General features: G+C 46.2%; 1 protein-coding gene across 1 annotated transcript in view; it reads left to right on the top strand.

Annotated features, from left to right (window-relative positions):
* ATP9A (ATPase, class II, type 9A) overlaps positions 1-18,623 on the top strand; it is a 123,809-nt gene that overhangs the window by 45,745 nt on the left and 59,441 nt on the right. Inside the window, exons 4-7 of the mRNA XM_006881644.1 lie at positions 8,086-8,162; positions 9,907-10,067; positions 12,815-12,957; positions 14,670-14,782. Coding sequence (XP_006881706.1) covers positions 8,086-8,162; positions 9,907-10,067; positions 12,815-12,957; positions 14,670-14,782 — 494 coding nt within the window. The remainder of the gene's footprint in view (positions 1-8,085; positions 8,163-9,906; positions 10,068-12,814; positions 12,958-14,669; positions 14,783-18,623) is intronic.

The raw sequence follows: 18,623 nt of genomic DNA, 5'->3' as shown, positions 1-18,623 counted from the left end.
CCCCCCCCCGGGAATGGGCTCAGTTCCAGATTTGAAGGGCATCTGAAGTCCACAGTCCTGGGGCTTTGACCAGTCCCTATTAGACCAATAATACCCTAGCTCCCTAGTGAGTAGACATCTAATGTACTTTGATGAAACGCAGGCCATTTCTTTCTGACACCCGCCTACAGAAATGACCCTCAAGTGTTGTATTAATTACACAAGATTTCTCTCCACGTTCCCTTCCGAACCTTGCACTGGCCTCGTGGTTATTCTATTATTACAGGAACTCAGCTGGAAGTCAAAACAAGAAAGAAGCCTGCCAAGCAGTGTTGAGGGTCCAGCTGCGTTTGCTGGCATCAATTTGTAGAGGATGCAGTTGCCATGGTAACACAGCACTGCAAGGCCAAGGAGTCACTGGCATGACGAATGGCTTGTGGAGGCTTGAGGGAGGCCTCAGCAGTCTGGTGTAGCTGGTGACCTGGATGCTATGGAGCCCAGGTGTTCGATCCTTGAGCTCCCAGTGGTAAAAGATCTTTTGTTTTATTGCAATTTGTGCTTTTGTTGTGCACAACCAGCAGATATAGGCTTCACTCTCTGCACCCTCTCTGATAACACTCACCTTGTAATGAGGCAAGCCTGTTGATCACACATCCGAAACTTGCAGTAATGTCAGATTGCTGTAGAAGTCTCCAACCACCTGTCCTCCCAAGTCAGCCGACTTGTGGGTTAGGAACAAAGGGGTCACAAAGGACCACTGACCCTGGGACCTAGTGCTGGAGAGGGTTGGTAAGAGCCTGGCTCATGGAACAGGAAGAGAGCCAGCTGGTTGATGTTTCTTAGCACGGCTTAGGAGTCCTAGTACCTTAGTATGTAATGTATCTGGCTTCTAACCCAAAGGTCAGCAGTTCAAATCCACTAGCTCCTTCAAGAGAGAAAGATGGGCAATCTCTTCTCATAAGAAGGCACAGTCTTCAAACAACAAATGCTGGTGAGGTCGTGGAGAAGCTGGAAGCCTTAGTCACTGTTGGTAGGAGTGTAAAATGGTACAACCACTATGGAAGGCAGCATGGTGCTTTCTCAAAAAGCTGCAAATAGAAATACCATTTGTACCCAGCATTTCCACTACTGGGAATATACCCTGAAGAAACCATAACTGCCACCCAAGCAGATATATGCATACACATGTTCACAGCTTTGTTCCCAATAGCTAAGAGTTGGAAACAGCCCAAGTGCCCATCAACAAACGAATGGATAGAGAAGCTCTGGTATATTCACACAATAGAATATTATGCATCATTGAAAAACAAGGAACTCATGAAATATTATACAAAATGGGTCACCTTGGAGAATATTATGCTGAGTGAAATATCCCAGTCACAAAAGGACAAATACTGCATCATGTTACTGTTCTTAAACAGGACTGACATTGGGGTTGGGGGGAAACAAAGTAAAGGGGATAAATAATGTACACTGCACTGGAACAAATAAGGGAGAGAACTGTTTAATAGGAATATATGATTAGGTGTTATTTGCACAACAAGAGTCCAGAATAAAAGCTGCATAGTAAAGTGGGGCGGGGGCAGGGATTGTATAACAAGGAAAGAATTTTTTTTTCCCAAAGAGAAAGGAGAACGGGAGAGGAGAGGTGGGCAGGGAGGGTAATGTGTAACAATGAATGAATGGAAATCCAAATTCTCTTTAAACCTCCATTAAAATAGATAGATAGATAGATACACACACATACATACATACATATACATATATATATATACACACACATATATATATACACACACACACACATATATATATGTAAAGAATGCACAGTCTTGTAACATTGTCCTGATTAATCATCAGCTTTTCAATTAACAAAATGTTTTAACGACTTCACAACCAGGGCTCCCTAAGCCATTATTTTAAAAAAATATTGATTTGTTTACAAAGTGCATATATATTGTGTTTATAAAAAACAAAAACACCAAAAAACCAAAAGCCTCAATTAAGTTGGTTCTGACTTACAGCAATCCTTGAGGTTTTGATGATTTGGCTCCATTAATAGCGCCATAGAAGAAAGATGTTGCTTTCTGCTCCTTTAAAGACTTTGTTTAAGCATCTATTTTTTAATTGTGATTTGAGTTGAAATTTACAAAGCAAATTAGTTTTTTATTCCATTGTTCATACGCATTTTGTTTTATAACATCAAGTACAGCACCTGCATTGTAACTTCACTCTCCCTACTTCCTCCCTGTGACTCTCATTTCCATCAATCTTTCTGTTCTGCTCCCTTCCTGCTTTCAGGGCTTTATCCTTGGGCAAATGCTACTCATTTGACTTTCTATGCTTGTTTGTTCTAAGGTGTAAGTGTCTCCCTTGTTATTGGCCACTTTGTATCGCTCCTGTAAAGATTTACAACCTTGAAAGCCCTGTGGGGCAGTTCTCTCTCCTGTCTGTCTGGAGGCTTGCTGGGCGAGTTGATAAGATTCTGGTTTCTGCAGAGGAGAGAAGTTTGAAAATGAGAAAGAACTGAAGAGGTGACCAGTAGGAAGCAGGAGTCAAGATCTTGGGGTATATAATGTCAAGCCAGGAGTTGTAAATGCGGACAGTAGCTGGAAGGTGTGGATGGGCCAGGTGAAGGGGATAGGGACCTTGACACACCTGATTATCTGTGGGGACCCATGGACTCGGGGTGGCCAGATCTCCTCACTTTCCAAAAAAGCTTGAGATCTTGTTTGACAGGGAGAGTTGACAATCGATCCAATACCTTTAAGTCACTGAACACACAACACGTGTCAGTGGGAAGCAGGTTGGAGCTTCTCCCTCAGTGGGCCTGACCTTGGGGCAGGACTGAGGGCCAGAAGCTGGACATCTTGTGAGATAGTTTTGTTCTGAGGATGGAGAGATGTTAAGAAAGGCTATTTTCAGTTGTGTTCACATACCTCAAGGTTTGCTGGGGGCGTGGGGGACACTCCACTCTGGGGTGCCCCCAGTGACCAGGACTGCACCCTGGATATGGTAGCTAAGACCCAGCATGTTGGGAGAGGCATGGGCGGTGACTGTGGTGGCCCTGAGTTCAGCCTGGGCTCCAGTGCCATAGTCCAACCATCTGCTGTGACCTCAGGAGCCCGGAGGGCCTGCCATCTGCCGGGAGGCAAGTGAGTGGCCCCGGCCTGCCATCTGCCCACAGCGTCCACCAAAGGAGTGGCATTGTGCAGAGCGCCTGCCTGGCCGAGAGCCGCAGACCTGGGGCCTGAGTGCCCCCTCAGAGGCTCTCTGTGCGAAGACCCGGCTGTGGTGCTGTGATGGGGGCGGGGGGTGCTGTGATGGGGGTGGGACTCTCTTCCTGCTGCACAAGCATTTTAACCTCTGGGTGCCTAGTAGCTTGGGGATGGTCGTGCAGGCTGTGTTAGTGCCTCGTTTATTGCACGATGCTTTTGCACAGATTGTCTTTTCTCCTTTGTGAAAGCCGAGCAAGTTTTCTCAGCTCTTTGTCCAACTGTAAGCGCTCATGTCTCCAGGTCCCATTCAGGTCATTCTCAGGACATCCCAGACTTTCTCCTCATGTGATCACACATGTCACGAGTACAGTCTTGTGTAAGAATAACTTTATACGCACCGTGCAAGAAAAAAAAAATTATGCGACTCACATTGTGATACTGGCTCTGCTGCGGTTGTCTGGAAGCAAACCCCTGTTATCTCTGAGGGGTGCTTGTCTGGCCCTCTGACAGTGGTCCTTCTGAGACTGAGGGGGGAGCTAGGGAAGAGCTGAGGAAGGGGTTTTCTTTTTCCAGCTGAGAACAGAACCTCCTTGAGAGCTTGGCAGGGTTGGTCCAGTCACGTGTCTCAAGTTCCAGCTCAAATATCACCCGGAGATGAAGCTCTGATTGCCTGGTGCAAGCCGGTCCCCTCCTTCTAGCCTCCTGCCAGTCACTACATGCCTGTCACCAGTCACTGCGCCTGTCTCTGTCCTTGATGACTGCATTCCTTGTTTTCCTCACTGTGCTGTGGGCGTATTCATGGCACACACTGGAAAGGAGACACAGGGCTGAATTTCTGATAGATGATGCCATTTCTGTCACCAGAGAGTGGCTCATTGTCAAACCAGAGCAACACTCTGGGTGACAGAATCCATCTCCCTGCCACTTGGCCAACACTGGGCCTCATCAGGCTGGAATGTTGGCCACTGTATTGCTGTGATGTGTCTCAAGTTGGTTTTGATTCATAGTGACTCAACACAGTGATTCAACACAGCAGAGCCCAGCGTGTCCTGCGCCATCCCCACAGGCCTGGGGCCGTTTGAGCCCTTTGTGACCTCTGTCACTCCATTTGTAGCTGGCAGGCGTAACAATGTCTTATATTTCCTTGATTACTTGCTGAATTGAGTATCTTAGAGAACATTAACTGGAAATCCAGTTTAGTTTATTCTCTAAAATTCCCTTTTGGTGAAGGTGTTCTCAGCAAAATCCGCTTCCTCTCCCTAGTTTCTGGCCATGGTCCGCCAGCACTGGGGACATTCTTCACTTGGTGTCAGTATTCTTCTTATTTCTTTTCTTATTGTTTTATCCTCATGGACACAAACTCTCGGCCCCCTAAGCTGCTTTTCTTTTTCAGAGTTGTTGTTGTTATGTGCCGTCGAGTCGTTTGCGACTCATAACGACCCTATGTACAAGAGCCCTAAACCCTGCTCTATCCTGTGCCAACCTTATTGTCTCTGACACAGCTACCTCCATTGCCCCAGTGACTGAATCCATCCATCTCATTGAGGGTCTTCCTCTCCTGCGCTGTCCCTCCATCCTCCCAAGCATGATGTCCTTCTCCAAGGACTGGTCCCTTCTTGCAACATGCCCAGAGTATGTCAGACAAAGCTTCAGAATGCTTGCCTCCAAGGAGCAGCTTGGTTTCACCTTCTGAAGGATGAATCTGCTTGTTCTTCTAGCAGTCCATGGTATATTCAATACTTTTCTCCAGCACCATAGCTCAAAAGCGTCAATTCTCCTTCTATCATCCCTAGTCATTGTCCAGCTTTCTGATGCGTAGCAAGTAATTGCAAAAACTATGGCCTTTATCAGGTACACCTTAGTCTCCAGAGACTGACTTTGTTGCTTTTCAGTACTCTGGAGAGGTCCCTGACAGCTGACTTTCCCAGTGCAATTCATGTCTTGATTTCCTGGCTTCTGCTACCAAAAAAAAAAAAGGATTGATTATGGAGCCAAGCAAACTAAAACTGTTAACAATCTCAAGAGTAGAATTTAAAAATATATTTCACATTTCAAGCATCACTTAAACAAATCCTTTAGGCATTTTGAAAAGAATCCTTTCAGTCAGAACTAGAGATGAGATAATAATTAGCCATTTGACGAGGTTATGATACCTTACAAGTGGCTTGCTGTACGTGGACGGTTGAAACAGGGAGCTCAGAGTACTCTGTGTGGGCAACACCACATAAAGTCAGTCAGCAGCGTCCGCCCACCTCAGAGCCTGAGGCAGCACTGTTTCACAGTGTTGCTGTTCCCTGCTGACCCCAGGCCCATGACCCTTTTGATGGCTTATGTCCAGCTCCAGTCCAGAGCCCTTGAGCTAGACCCAGGCCCTCCAAGCTTCTCTTCTGTGCTTTAAAATAGCTGTTAAGCTTTTGGTCTGATAGAAATCATTATCATTTCTTTCTTAAGAGACTCAGTTTTAAAAGAGACTCAGTATTCAAAGGTGATAAGCTTCCTCTTTGGGCTAAATTTAAAGATGCTTTAAGGAGATATTTTAATTCAAACTGTGAGGGGAAGCTCAGAATCTTCATTCCAGGGAATTCCTCCAGGCTTGGTCCATCCCCTCAATTTATATTCTTAAAGAATTTGAAGGCCAGTTTCACATATGTTTCCCTTTTCTTCTTTTGTTTAATCAGGCCTTACCTTTTGTGCTTCTGATCAGAGTTTTCAGTAGTGGTAGCTGGGCATTGTCTAGTTATATTGATCTCAGGGCTAAAGAGTTGGTGGTTCCTGTAAACAATCCCGCGGTTCAGTTCCTCCCAAATCCTTGGACTTCCTTCAGTCTCTCTTGTTCAGAAGAATAGAGTGTGATAATTATACCTTATAATTGTTCTTGTTTGCTTTTAGAGGATTGATGTCTTCTCAGTGTACCCCAAGTGCACAGAAGGAGAGTTCTCTGGGTAGACATCTCTTGAATGAGTAGACACAATTGGACAAGAAGTAAACATGACAGGAAGAATGTATTCTATTATTTAATCTTTTAACATTGAAAATGTTTTAAGTTTTTTCCGTTGTAGCACATTTTCTTCGCTCCCATTTCCCTCAGCCCTCCCCACAGTGCACCCCTTGTTCAGATTGTTGTCTTACATAGAAGAATGTGTTCTAGACAAATGCGAGTTGTCATAAGTTTTCATAATGGTTTATGAGAATAGTAATGTTCTGAGCACCTCTAAGGGTGGGTATCATCATGAACTAAAGACCACACCCCAACTCTCCTGCTTTTAAATGCACCTAGACCCTATAGAAAAGTGCTAGGTAGCCCTGAATGTGGGTATCCACCCAGAAGTACTTTGGGGAGTGGGGGGAGGGGAGGCTTTTGATCCAGTTCCGTAGAAAGCTCTATGGGCTCTATGGAGTGTAATTCCGCTTTGAAAGACTTGGGGTTCCTGTGAATCAGGATTGGCACACAGCTGGCTCAGGACCCCATCGATGAGTGCTGACCTATAGAACGTGTTTACAGGGTTTTGCTTAGATTTTTAAAATTTTTCTTTTTACCGGTTTGCTTCCAAAGTTCATATACATTGTTTTTCACGCCATTCTTCATTCACACTGTGTTTTATAAAATCATTCTCATTATGTTTTATAAAATTAATCACCTTTGAGCCTTACCCATCATTATCCTGTCTTTTTGTCCAGTTTTTCCTTCCATTGTGATTTGAGTGAAAGTTTACAAAACACCTTGATTCTTCATTCAGCCACTTATATACATTTTGCTTTACAATAGTACCCACAGTGCAGTACCCAGAACATTAGTTATAACACCCATCTCCACCCCGTGACTCGGATTCCCATGATTCCTTCTGTCCCTCTCTGTGTCGTCCTTCTTTAGTTGGAATCATGCTAATTCCCTTATTGTTTATTGCAATCCTCTTCACTCATCTTTATACGTGTCTGCTGTTTGTTAATTTTCACTCCCTTCTCCATTCCTTCCTGTCTCTTGTAATCATCCAAGAATGATTCTTTCTGTGTGTATATGCCTTTCTTTAGCTTGTGATAATGTCTGTCCTGTTAAGACTACCTTATCCAGAAATATGCCCTCCAGAGTGATCCATGCTGTGTGGTGTTTGGAGAATGTCCTGTAGGACCGTTTGTGATGGGGGACACGCCCTGAACCTCCCTTGTCTGTGTGCAGAGGCACCCACTCCAGGTGTCTGTTGAACATGAGGAATACAGCTAATGAGACTGGGGACTGTATTTTGTCCATCTTTTTTTAAAAAAATTTTATTAGTTTTAATGAACATTTGCAGAGATTTTGGGTTTTCATTCATTCATTGTTGCACTGTTTTCTCTACCCTCCTCCCCAGTTCGTTCTTCTTCTGCCCCCCCACCCCGCTCCCGAATGTCTGTTTTAATTGTCCAATTGCCACAGTGCTTGTCAAAGCCAGTTCTGATTAATCTCCTTTGTCAGTGTGTCCTTTGCCATTCCCTATCACTCCTCTCTGAGAGAGGCTTCACCCTGATTCATAAGGAAAAGGGGATGGCGTATTCTCTTAGCTACTTCCTGCTGAAAAGGGATGCTGTGGGTTTCAGGGTGAAGGTCTTCTCTCACTACTCTAAAGGGCCCCTTTGGCAGTAGGAAACACATAGACTATAATGGAGATTGATTTTGGAATTTAGATGCTATTTTGTCCATCTTAATGAAATTTAAAGAGCCACGTGTGGCTAGTGACCACCTTGTTGGTCAGCATAGCCATGGGTGATTGGATAGTTCCTAGAGTTTCTGATGTCCTCATGGATTTGGGAAACGTTGTCGTAAGCAGGTCAGGCTGTTGTGCTGTAAGACCCGTATCTGCAGGCATGGCTTTTCTGAGCAGGGATTTTTTAAATTTTTCTTTCTCATTTGTAGGTACCGTTGTGGGTGTCGTTCTTTATACTGGCAGAGAACTCCGGAGTGTCATGAATACCTCCAATCCCCGCAGTAAGGTATGTCCGTGGTCAACAGGCCACTTGTCCTTGCCAGAACCATCTCAGCAGATGGACTATAGTGACGAGCGGTGACAAGGTGGGAACTAGATTGAAAACCAGAAACACCGGAGAGAAGTGTTCAGTGGTGTTGATAGATCACTTAGGGAGCTCTGCTGGCCTAGTGGTAAGAAGCTGTGCTGCAATCCCAATGGTACATGGTTTGAACTCACTAGCTGGTCCAGGGGAGAAGAATGAGGAGTCCCTTCTGTGCAGCTAACTACCTCTGAAAACTTCCCGGAGGGTCAGGTGTGGCTTCGTTCCAACTCAGCAGCACATAACAGCAGCAGCAACATACAGATACAGGTTCCTATTATTAAATGTACCCAAGAATCCATAGTGCATGTATGAGTACATATAACTCCTACCACCCCCAACAGCAACAAACAAACTGCTGGTGATGGAGTTGGTGTAGACTTAGAGTGACCCTTCATTGGGTTTCTGTTGTAAATCTTTAAAAGAGGAGATAGCCTGTCTTTCTCTTGCAGAGCGACTGGTGGATTTGAACTGCCAACCTTTCTGTTAGCAGCCTGATGACCTATATCACCATAAATGTCAAAGGGTGGGGGGAGAAAACACCCCAAACCTCATCATTGCCATCAAATCAGAACTGACCCATAGCTGAAGCTCTAGTGGGTTTTCAGAGGCTGTAAATCATACTAGAGGAGACTGCCCTCTTTCCTCCCGCAGAGCAGCTGGTGCATTTGAACCACCTGACTTTGGTTTGCCAACGCGACTCCTTACACACTAGAGCCCATGCCATAAAGCTTCAGTCAGAGCTTTCTACCATAAAGGTAGCACCTGGGCAACCAGCACCTAAAAACCAGCTTCCCCCAGGGATGTGTGTCCCTGCCCTTCAGGCAGTACTGAATGAGTATGAAGGGATGGACTGAGAGGGATCCCTGGTGGCACCGTCTTTAAGCACTTGCCTGCTGACCCAAAGGTTCGGACTCACCCCGTGGCTCTGCAGGAGAAAGCCATGTTAGTCTGTTCTCATAAAGACTGTGGCCTAGGAAGTACCATGGGACACTTGTACTCTGTCACATGGGCTTGCTGTAAGTTAAAAATGGCTTCAGAGGGAGCTCTGGTGGCCTAGTGGCGAGAAGCTGCACTGCAATCCCAGAGGTAGACAGTTCGAATCCACCAGAAGCTCTGCTGGAGAAGGAGGGGCAGTCTCCTCCTGTACCTGTCAGATCCAATTTGACAGTACACACGCACATAAAAATAATAAAAATAAAAGTTTTTTAAAAAATGGATTCAGTGGGATCATCCAGAATTAAGGTCGCATAGAGAAGTGTACTTGGGATGGGGGGAAGGGATGTGGGAACTGTATACTAATGAAGGAATTTTTTTTCTTTTTCTCTTCGGAGGGGGGAGCGAGCTGGTGGGGAGGGATAAAAGTGTGGCAATGAATAAATGGAAATCCAAAACCTCTGTAAATGTCTATTAAAATTAATAAAATAAAAAAAATGGATTCAGTGGCATCAAACAAAAACCAGCAAACATGCTGATGATATCTCAGTTTAAGTCTTCTTACGGCATCAGCAAGTTCCAAATCTAGCTTCTTCGAGGCTCAGTGGGTATCTGGGGTGAATTGTGGTCCCTGGAGCCCTGTGTTGCAGACCAGCAGCGTGAAGGGCCACTCCTTTCGGTGGGCTGTGGGTGGCAGTACGTGACCCGGGCTCCCCTCGTGCACTGCCCGCAGATCGGCCTGTTTGACCTGGAGGTGAACTGCCTCACGAAGATCCTGTTTGGCGCCCTGGTGGTGGTGTCGCTGGTCATGGTCGCCCTGCAGCACTTTGCCGGCCGTTGGTACCTGCAGATCATCCGGTTCCTCCTGCTGTTTTCCAACATCATTCCCATCAGGTCAGCTGGGCATGCGCTTGGGTTTGGGCGTCATGACTTTCCAGGGCTGGAGGGTCTGTTTACTGTTGACCTCTCATTACTTGTTCTTAGAAGGAGCTGTCTCTTTGTGGAGACCATCAAGGATGAGCCAATCAGGAATGTGCGTTGTGCTCCATGGCACAGAATAGGAAGGGCATTTTCTGCAGTGAATAGTCCTTTGTTGAATGGTTTTTTGCTCCAGAGACCTTCCTTTGCCTTGCCCAGTCTGTGCCAGGGGAGCCCTGTGGAGTGCCCATGGCCCAGCTCTGAGGGGTTGATAGCAGCTCTTGGTTGTGCTGGGGTTTTTCCCCTACTACTTTATTTACAAAACTCAAATACAAATTTGACCAAATTCTTTCAATTTCCCTCACCCCTTCATCCAGCAAATTATACAACCCAGTGATTAGTCCCCTCTTCCCCCTGCACATCCACATCCCTCTGCTTCCAGCCTCTCCCACCGCTTCTGGATCCTAATACTCATTCTATTATTATTATTATTATTATTTTTATTATTTTGTGTGTGTGCCTCTGGGATTGTAGTTGCAGTTCCTTGCCACTAGGCCCTAATACTCATTCTACAATAATGGTCTTATACAATATTTTTATCCTTGTGGGACTGAGTTAGTTCACTCAGCATAATACTCTCCAGCCCCTCCCAAGTTAGGTAATAATTTACATTTTTGTGCCGCATAGTATTCCATTATGTGAATGTGCCATAATTTCTCAATCCATTCGTTTGTGGTTGGACGTTTGAGCTGTTTCCATGTTCTTGCGATGGTGAATAATGCTGCTATGAACATTGGTGTACAGATCTCAGTTTGTGCCTCAGTTCTCATATACTCAGGGTGTATTCCAAGTAGTGGAATAGCTGGGTCATATGGAATTTCTGCGTTCAGCTTTTGGAAGCACCAAACCATTCCAGGATGGTTGCACCAAATTGTGCTGTATTGAAACAAATTCTGAGCCTGAGTCAGGGCTCAACGGGAAATACTATCAGGTGTCATCAGTAATTCTGCAATAGGTACACAATGGAAGGATAGTAGTCCATGCCAGTGATTTTCCTACCTGATTGGTTAGCTGAGTAAATGGTTAAGATTATCAGGATACTCATAGCAGGGGGGAAAAAATCAGGGCTCTGCATTAGCAAAAGACGACACCAGAGACCGGCTAATCTCGCTGCCAGGTGAGCCTGGTTGTTGATATTTTGAGATGTTTTTTGATGCATAACTTTCTCCTGTAGAACAGGGAGGCTCTGCTTTTTGTAAGATCTCTCATTTAGTTTAGCATGCCCCCCCCCTTACAGAACAGTTTGAATAACTGTTTGTTTTGCAGGGTTTTTAAAATTTATTTTATTTTTATTATTTTGTGTGTACCATCAAATTGGATCTGACTGATACAGGAGGAGATTGTCCCTCCTTCTCCAGCAGAGCATCTGGTGGACTCGAACTGCGTACCTCTGGAATTGCAGTGCAGCTTCTTGCTGCTAGGCCACCAGAGCTCCCTGTGAACAAATTTTTATGCCAAATATATTTGTACCCTATCATTTTGTTGTTGTTTTGCCCCATCTTTTTTTTTTAAATTATTTTTTGTGTGTGTACCATCAGATCCGACTGGTCCAGAAGGAGATTGCCCCTCGTTCTCCACCAGAGGATCTGGTGGATTTGAACCGCATACCTCTGGGATTGCAGTGCAGCTTCTTGCCACTAGGCCACCAGAGCTCCCTTGCCCCATCTTTTTTAAGAGCAACCTTTGTAGGTATTTAAGGTTCACTCATTTCAGTATTGCTAGATACATATTTCTAGTATTTCTTCAGAATAAATGGCAAGTATTTATTAAATATAATCTTTCTTCCCTGAAATGTAATTCTTTTTTTTTCCTGAAATGTAATTCTTATCATCTGTCTCACACAATGTATTATCTTCAATTTTGCCTTATTTCCTGCATGTTTCTATCATTCCAACTTGAATTTGTCCTCTTCAGAGGACAGATAGTGGCTTTTTCTGTGAAGCAGCGTAGAAACTGCTCTACTCAACATTTAGCACAGAAGGTTTGTCCCCGACATGCTAAAGATTGCTGGCTTCAGAGAAGGCAAAAGTCTGCTTCATTGCCAGGGGGCAAAGTGTAGTGTAAGGCGTAAGTGAAAATGCAGATTATAGAGGTTTATCTACAGCATTATTGAGAATTTGTGAATTGAATATTTGTATGAACCAAGGACAAGAAACTATGAACTTTGATAAATGTCCAGACTTGTCAAGGGGCTTCAGGTCTTTTGTTCATAGGGTCGTTATGAGTCGTGCTCAACTCAAATAACAACATGAACCAGCGTGAGGCAGTCCAATGACAAGCAGCTAGTGAGTTCAGAGATTTAGGAGTGCTCTATTTTTTTGCAGTAAAATGATATTGAAAGCTCAGTATACTGCTTTTGCAAGCACATTGGTTCAGGGCACTCCCAGTAATTTGAAAAGAAAAAATAAAGGGTGAACCAACTACCCTTTGGCCTCTTTGTTCCGTGACAGGGTTGCTGCAGGGGGCAGAAAAAAGGATTGTTTAATGGGTTGTCTGAAAATTATGTTAACCCTTGTAGAATCTGTGGATTCATAGCCGCTGAGTAGCTATATAAGGAGTGAGGCCAGATGTTAGGGCACAGATGTTTATTTAGCGTCCATACTGTTTATGAAAAGAGATGTACATGTACCCGATTGACCTGTTTGCTTTGGATCTCTGACTAGTCTGCGAGTGAACTTGGATATGGGCAAGATCGTGTACAGCTGGGTGATTCGGCGGGATTCCAAGATCCCTGGGACGGTGGTGCGTTCCAGCACCATCCCTGAGCAGCTGGGCCGCATCTCTTACCTTCTCACAGACAAGACAGGTGAGCGGCAGCCCGAGGCCCTGGGACAGGGTTCAAGGATGTACCTGGGTGGTTTAAAGGGTGTAGCATTCATTTTCTAGCCTGAAAGTTGGTGGTTCAACTTCCCTCTGAAGCTCCTTGACAGACAGACGTGGTGATGTGTTTTATAAAAATGCCAAAAATCACCCCAGTCTCTAAACCTCTGTGGAACGTAGTTCTGCCCTGAACTTGTGTCACTATGAGTTGGGATCCGCTCGATGATAGCCAACAAGAGACAGAGGTCAACGCGAAAGTAGGTCTCGTGAATCTACATAGGCTGTCGTTTCAACTTAAACTCTTGGTTTCTCTTTGTGGAGATGGTAGAGATGTCTGCTGCTGCTGTCATTTTTTTCTCTTCACCGTTTAAGGTGGGAGCGGTTTGATGATTTGATGGTGGTAGTGATGACAGTAGTGAGAGCAAACAGATAATATGCACAAACCACTCTTCTGAGGTGTTCACGTACATGCCCGCAGTCCCCTTTGTCTTCTTGGGAGGCAGATGGAATTGTTAGCCCATTTTGCAGGTGAGGAGTTGAGATACAGAGACTTAGTGAGTTGCCACTGTCATATAGGAGCAGAACCAAGCTTTGAACCCACGCGCTCTGGTCTTCAGTCTCAGTGTCGTAAGGAAGAACACTCACAGTTTTTGTTTTTTTGTTTTTTAATTAAATTTTATTAATTTTCATGAACATTTACAGAGATTTTGGGTTTCCATTCATTCATTTTTGCACTATTTCCTCTACCCTCTCCCCCAGTTCGTTCCTCTTTTTTTTCTCCCCCTTGAAAGTCTGTTTTAATTGTCCAGTTGCCACAGTACTTGTCAAAGCCAGTCCTGATTAATCTCCTTTGTCAGTGTGTCTTTTGCCATTCCCTATCACTCCTCCCTGAGAGAGACTTCACCCTGATTCATAAGGAAAAGGGGACGGCGTATTCTCTTAGCGACTTCCTGCTGAAAAGGGACGCTGTGGGTTTCAGGGTGAAGATCTTCTCTCACTACTCTAAAGGGCCCCTTTGGCAGTAGGAAACACATAGACTATTGTGGAACTCTCACAGTTTTGCTCCTCAGTTTAGTATCTCCCTATCTGGGAGGTCATCTCTGTCAGTTAGGGGCAGTGAGGTGGAAGGATGTCTATTCTGAAGACAGTTGTAAAGTCGGAGACAATCTAAATGCCCCGGAGGAGATGAGCCAGGAGCCTTCTGAGTTTGTTTTTGGAGCCCACCACCATTGGAAGAAGTTGGCTTTAACCATCTTCTGTCCACATATCTTTCTGCTCAAGCGTCTGATTCCTGCAGATAGATTCTGATTGGTCTAGTGTATGTCAGATGTTCCCCTTTTGTGGCCAATGGAGGCATCAGACATTCTCTCATTGAGAGCCTTTTCCCCAGCATCCCAGAGAAAGGTGGTGGTACTTTCCCTATTCCAGATACTCTTTTCAGAGATGGGGAGTGAGTGAGGTTCTGGGCAAAGGAACTGGAGGTGTCTTTCCAAGCAGGGTCAGTACCAACCTAACTAGTGTGTGCTTTATAATAGTGTCTGAAGAAACAACAGCCGTCATTACTATTAATACTAATTAAAGCTCTCCAGGATGAAGACACAGCTCCCCCCCCCCCCCCCCCCCCCCCCCCCCCCCCCCCCCCCCCCCCCCCCCCCCCCCCCCCCCCCCCCCCCCCCCCCAATTTGTCTTTTGTTTCAGGAACTCTTACCCAGAATGAGATGGTTTTCAAGCGGTTGCACCTCGGGACAGTGGCTTATGGACTCGACTCGATGGATGAAGTCCAGAGTCACATCTTCAGTATTTACACGCAGGTAAGGCCCTGTCACATTCCCGTATCCAGACAGTCCTTTGTTTAGAGCTTTATTGAGAGGTGGTTGATATACCGTGCGGTTGACCCATTCAGAGTGTACAGTGGTTTTTAGGGGACGCCAGTCATGAGCACAAACCTTTTTAGAGCGCGTTGGCACCCCAGGCAGGAGCTGTATTGTTGGCTGTCACCCCCAACCCCCTTTTCTCTGCACCTCTCTGGCACTGGCAGCCACTGAAGCTTTTTCCCTCCCTGGTGGCGTGGTTGATTGGAAGTTTCACGGCTAACTCAAATGCTTTTCTCCTTTGGTGGTTCGAATCCTCCAGCTCCACAGGAGAAAGACAGACTCTTCCTGTGTGATTTACAACCTTGGAAACTCAGTAGCAGGTCAGCGATGAGTTGGTTTTGACTTGACAGCAGTGAGTTGACAGTCCTTTTTCGCTCGAGTAATGAACGTATCCATGAGGAGGTAGTGGCATCGTGTGCCATCAGTCCTAACTGACCCATAGCTGACCCTCCAGTGGGTTTTAGGAGGCAGTTAGTTAATCACATGGGAGGAGATTGCCCATCCTTCTCCCGTGAGGCAGCTGGCAAACTTGAACTACTTGCCTTTGGGATTGGAGCACAGCCTCTTGACACTAGGCCACCAGAGCTCACTGTGAGGTGTGGCACAGCTAACTGAGAGGCTGAGCTTTTCGGGTCGTTCAGATCCACCAGTCACTCCTTGGGTGAAAGACGGGTGGTCTTTTCCTTGTTCCTAGGACTGAGGAATTGCTAATGGATATTAGAGAAAACCTAAAAGGAAAAATTGTATTTGCCCACGAGGTGGGGTGAGGAGAGCTTTGATCATTTGTACTATGTCATTATGAACAAGTTTACTGTGTTTTTTAATGTAAATTTTAGTTGTAGTAAAAAAATGCACAGCACAGCATTCACTCACTCATCAGTTTCACAATTCATAGCGTTGATGACATTCCAAGAACCCCATGATGGCAATGGTTAGAGCGCTCTGTTGTCACCCACAAAGGTTGGGGGTTTGAGTCCATGAGCCGCTCCGTGGGGGAAGATGAGGCAGTCAGTTTCTGTAAAGATTTGTAGCCTTGGGAACCCTGGTTAGAGCGCTCTGTTGTCACCCACAGAGGTTGGGGGTTTGAATCCACCAGCTACTCCGTGGGAGAAGATGACAGTCAATTTCTGTAAAGATTTGTAGCCTTGGGAACCCTGGTTAGAGCGCTCTGTTGTCACCCACAGAGGTTGGGGGTTTGAATCCACCAGCTACTCCGTGGGAGAAGATGACAGTCAATTTCTGTAAAGATTTGTAGCCTTGGGAACCCTGGTTAGAGCGCTCTGTTGTCACCCACAGAGGTTGGGGGTTTGAGTCCACCAGCCGCTCCGTGGGAGAAGATGAGGCAGTCGGTTTCTGTAAAGATTTGCAGTGAATTGGAATTGACTCTGGCAGAGATTGGCAGTGTGAGACCCCCAGTGGTCTGGGAAGGAAAGGCTGCATCAGGGGTTTGGAGAGCAAGCATCCCTGATCTCCTCCCCTTCTGCCATCGGTAATGACCACTGGGCAGCACACTCTCCTGCAGGATCTCCGCAGGCCTCTGCCCTCGTCCCTTCTCGCTCGCTGGCACTGTGTAATAACCTGGCTGTCACCCTGTGTCACGTCCACTCTCTCTCCCATCCTCTGTCACAGCCGCTCAGGAGTGCCCACGTCCAGGTGACCGTGCTGTGTGTGTCCTCTGGCTCTCTGCAGATGGGTTTTGGTTTTGTTTTTTTATAAGCTGAAGGTTTGCATCCACCTTGCATCCAGCAGGCGTATCCACACCATTTCCCAACAGTATACGCTCACTTCGCCTCCCTGCGACTTTGATCCTTCTCCCTTGAGACATTTTCTTTTTTAAAAAAATTTATTCTTATTATTTTTTGTGTGTGTACCATTGAATCGGATCTGACTGGTGCAGGAGGAGGTCGTCCATCCTTCTCCAGCAGAGCATCTGGTGGATTCGAACTGCACGCCTCTGGGATTGCAATGCAGCTTCTTCCCTCTAGGCCACCAAAGCTCCCCTGAGACTTTTTCCACATTTAATAGACTGTGGTGTTATGTGAACTATGATGTGTGCTGGGACATAAAAAAATTCATTCAAGTCACTTTTCTGCAATATTGACTTTATTGCGGGGGTCAGGAACAGCTTTTCTGGGGTCTGCCTGTACTGCCCACCCCCACCTGGAGTCTGTAGGTGGCCTGGCCTCAGCTTGCATTCCCTACCCCCCAGAGCCCCCAGCCCAGTTCTCCAGCTCACACCAGCTCTCGGAAAGGGACATGGAGAGGCCCCTCCTGGGTCCTAGGCTCCTCCCTCCAAATCCTCCATCCCACGTGTCCCCCAGGTGCCTGCCAGGGCCCCCTTGTTTGTATTGTCCTGTCTTTCAACACCTGGCTAAATACCTGGTCCCTTGCAGACCTTTGTCCAGGGCCCTGCATGCTGGTGATTGATGGTGTGACACTCCCCGAAGGCGGGGCCGGGGGAGCGGGTGCGGAGCGGGTGTGTGTCCTCTCTGGGTGTGTGTCCTCTGGGGAGACCCTCCCGTGCCAGAGTTGATGGTATTTTTAAGAGCAGGTGGTGTTTACAGAAGCCAAGCGCTCTCAGGATGTTTGTGCTTGAGCCTTTAGGGTTTTGCGCAGATAACACGCTTTAGAAAGTGTTAAAAGAAGCCGATCGGGCCAGAACAGAAACGCCGAGGATGTGCTCACACACTGAGGAACGCAGCCGCTGTCACGAAGAGGTTGTGTCAGAGTTGTTGATTGAATGTGTAAACCTTCACCGAAAGCACAAAAAAGTAAAATTGTACAAAAGGACAGAAAATGGCATTTAAAAAACAAACCTCTGAACTAGAAATTAGAACCCCCTTCTTGAGGAATTCATGAATTGGTTCACTCCTTCCAGTGTTCCACCTGAAATAGTTCACTGTTAGGTCATAGCTCGACCAGGGTGAGCTCAAGGTGACAATAGATCCTGCCCCTGGTGAGGCTGTGTGGCCCACCACAGTGGCATCTTAAAGTCCTTGCTTTCAAGTTCGCCAGTGAAACAGCTTTATTGAGGCGTCCTTCCGTGTTACCATCGAGTCGGCTGCACTTATCGATGATATTCTGATTAACGAAGGAAGTCCTGCCATCCGCTGGACCACCTCCACGCCCCTCGGTGCGTGTGACCCCTTTGCTGTGGTCACTGTGTCTTGCCCATTTCACTGAGAATCTTCCTTGCTTTCCATGGAAGGAGTGGTCAGGAAGTCAAGCAGTTTTATTGCACTGGGCCAGTCTGCTGTCAGGGACTTTTGTTAAGTTCTAAAGAGCAAGGATGTTAGTTCACAGACCAAGACGTTCCTGACCCAAACAACGATATTTTTACTTGCTTTTTAAGCATGTGAAAATTGGACAGTGAATAAGGAGTATGGAGGAAGGACTGATGCTTTTGCACCATGGCGCTGGCAAAGAGTTACTCTAAATACACTGTGGCCCAAAGAACCAACAAATCTGCCTTGGCAGAGGTGCGGCCAGAGCGCTCCTTAGACGCACGGACGGTCAGACTTTATCTCACATGCTTTGGATGTATTATTGGCAGGGTTAGTCCCTGGAATAGGACATCATGCTTGGAAAAGCAGGGTGTTGGTGCTGGTGTAGTTGGTGGGAAATTTCTCTGCCAAAGCAAAGGCGGAACCTCTCTGGGGGTTCAAATCCACTAGTCATCCCCTGAGAGATAGACAGTTTCTTCCCATGCTATTTACAGCCTCAGAAACCTACCTGCTGCAGGGTCAGCCAGCAGTCAGTTCTGCCTTGATAGCAGTAA

The sequence above is a fragment of the Elephantulus edwardii genome, unplaced genomic scaffold (assembly GCF_000299155.1).
Source record: "Elephantulus edwardii isolate Elephantulus edwardi_28Jun2011 unplaced genomic scaffold, EleEdw1.0 scaffold00015, whole genome shotgun sequence".
NCBI lineage: Eukaryota > Metazoa > Chordata > Mammalia > Macroscelidea > Macroscelididae > Elephantulus > Elephantulus edwardii.
The sequence above is the reverse complement of the archived record's forward strand: the minus strand, read 5'-3'. Positions and strand labels throughout refer to the sequence as shown.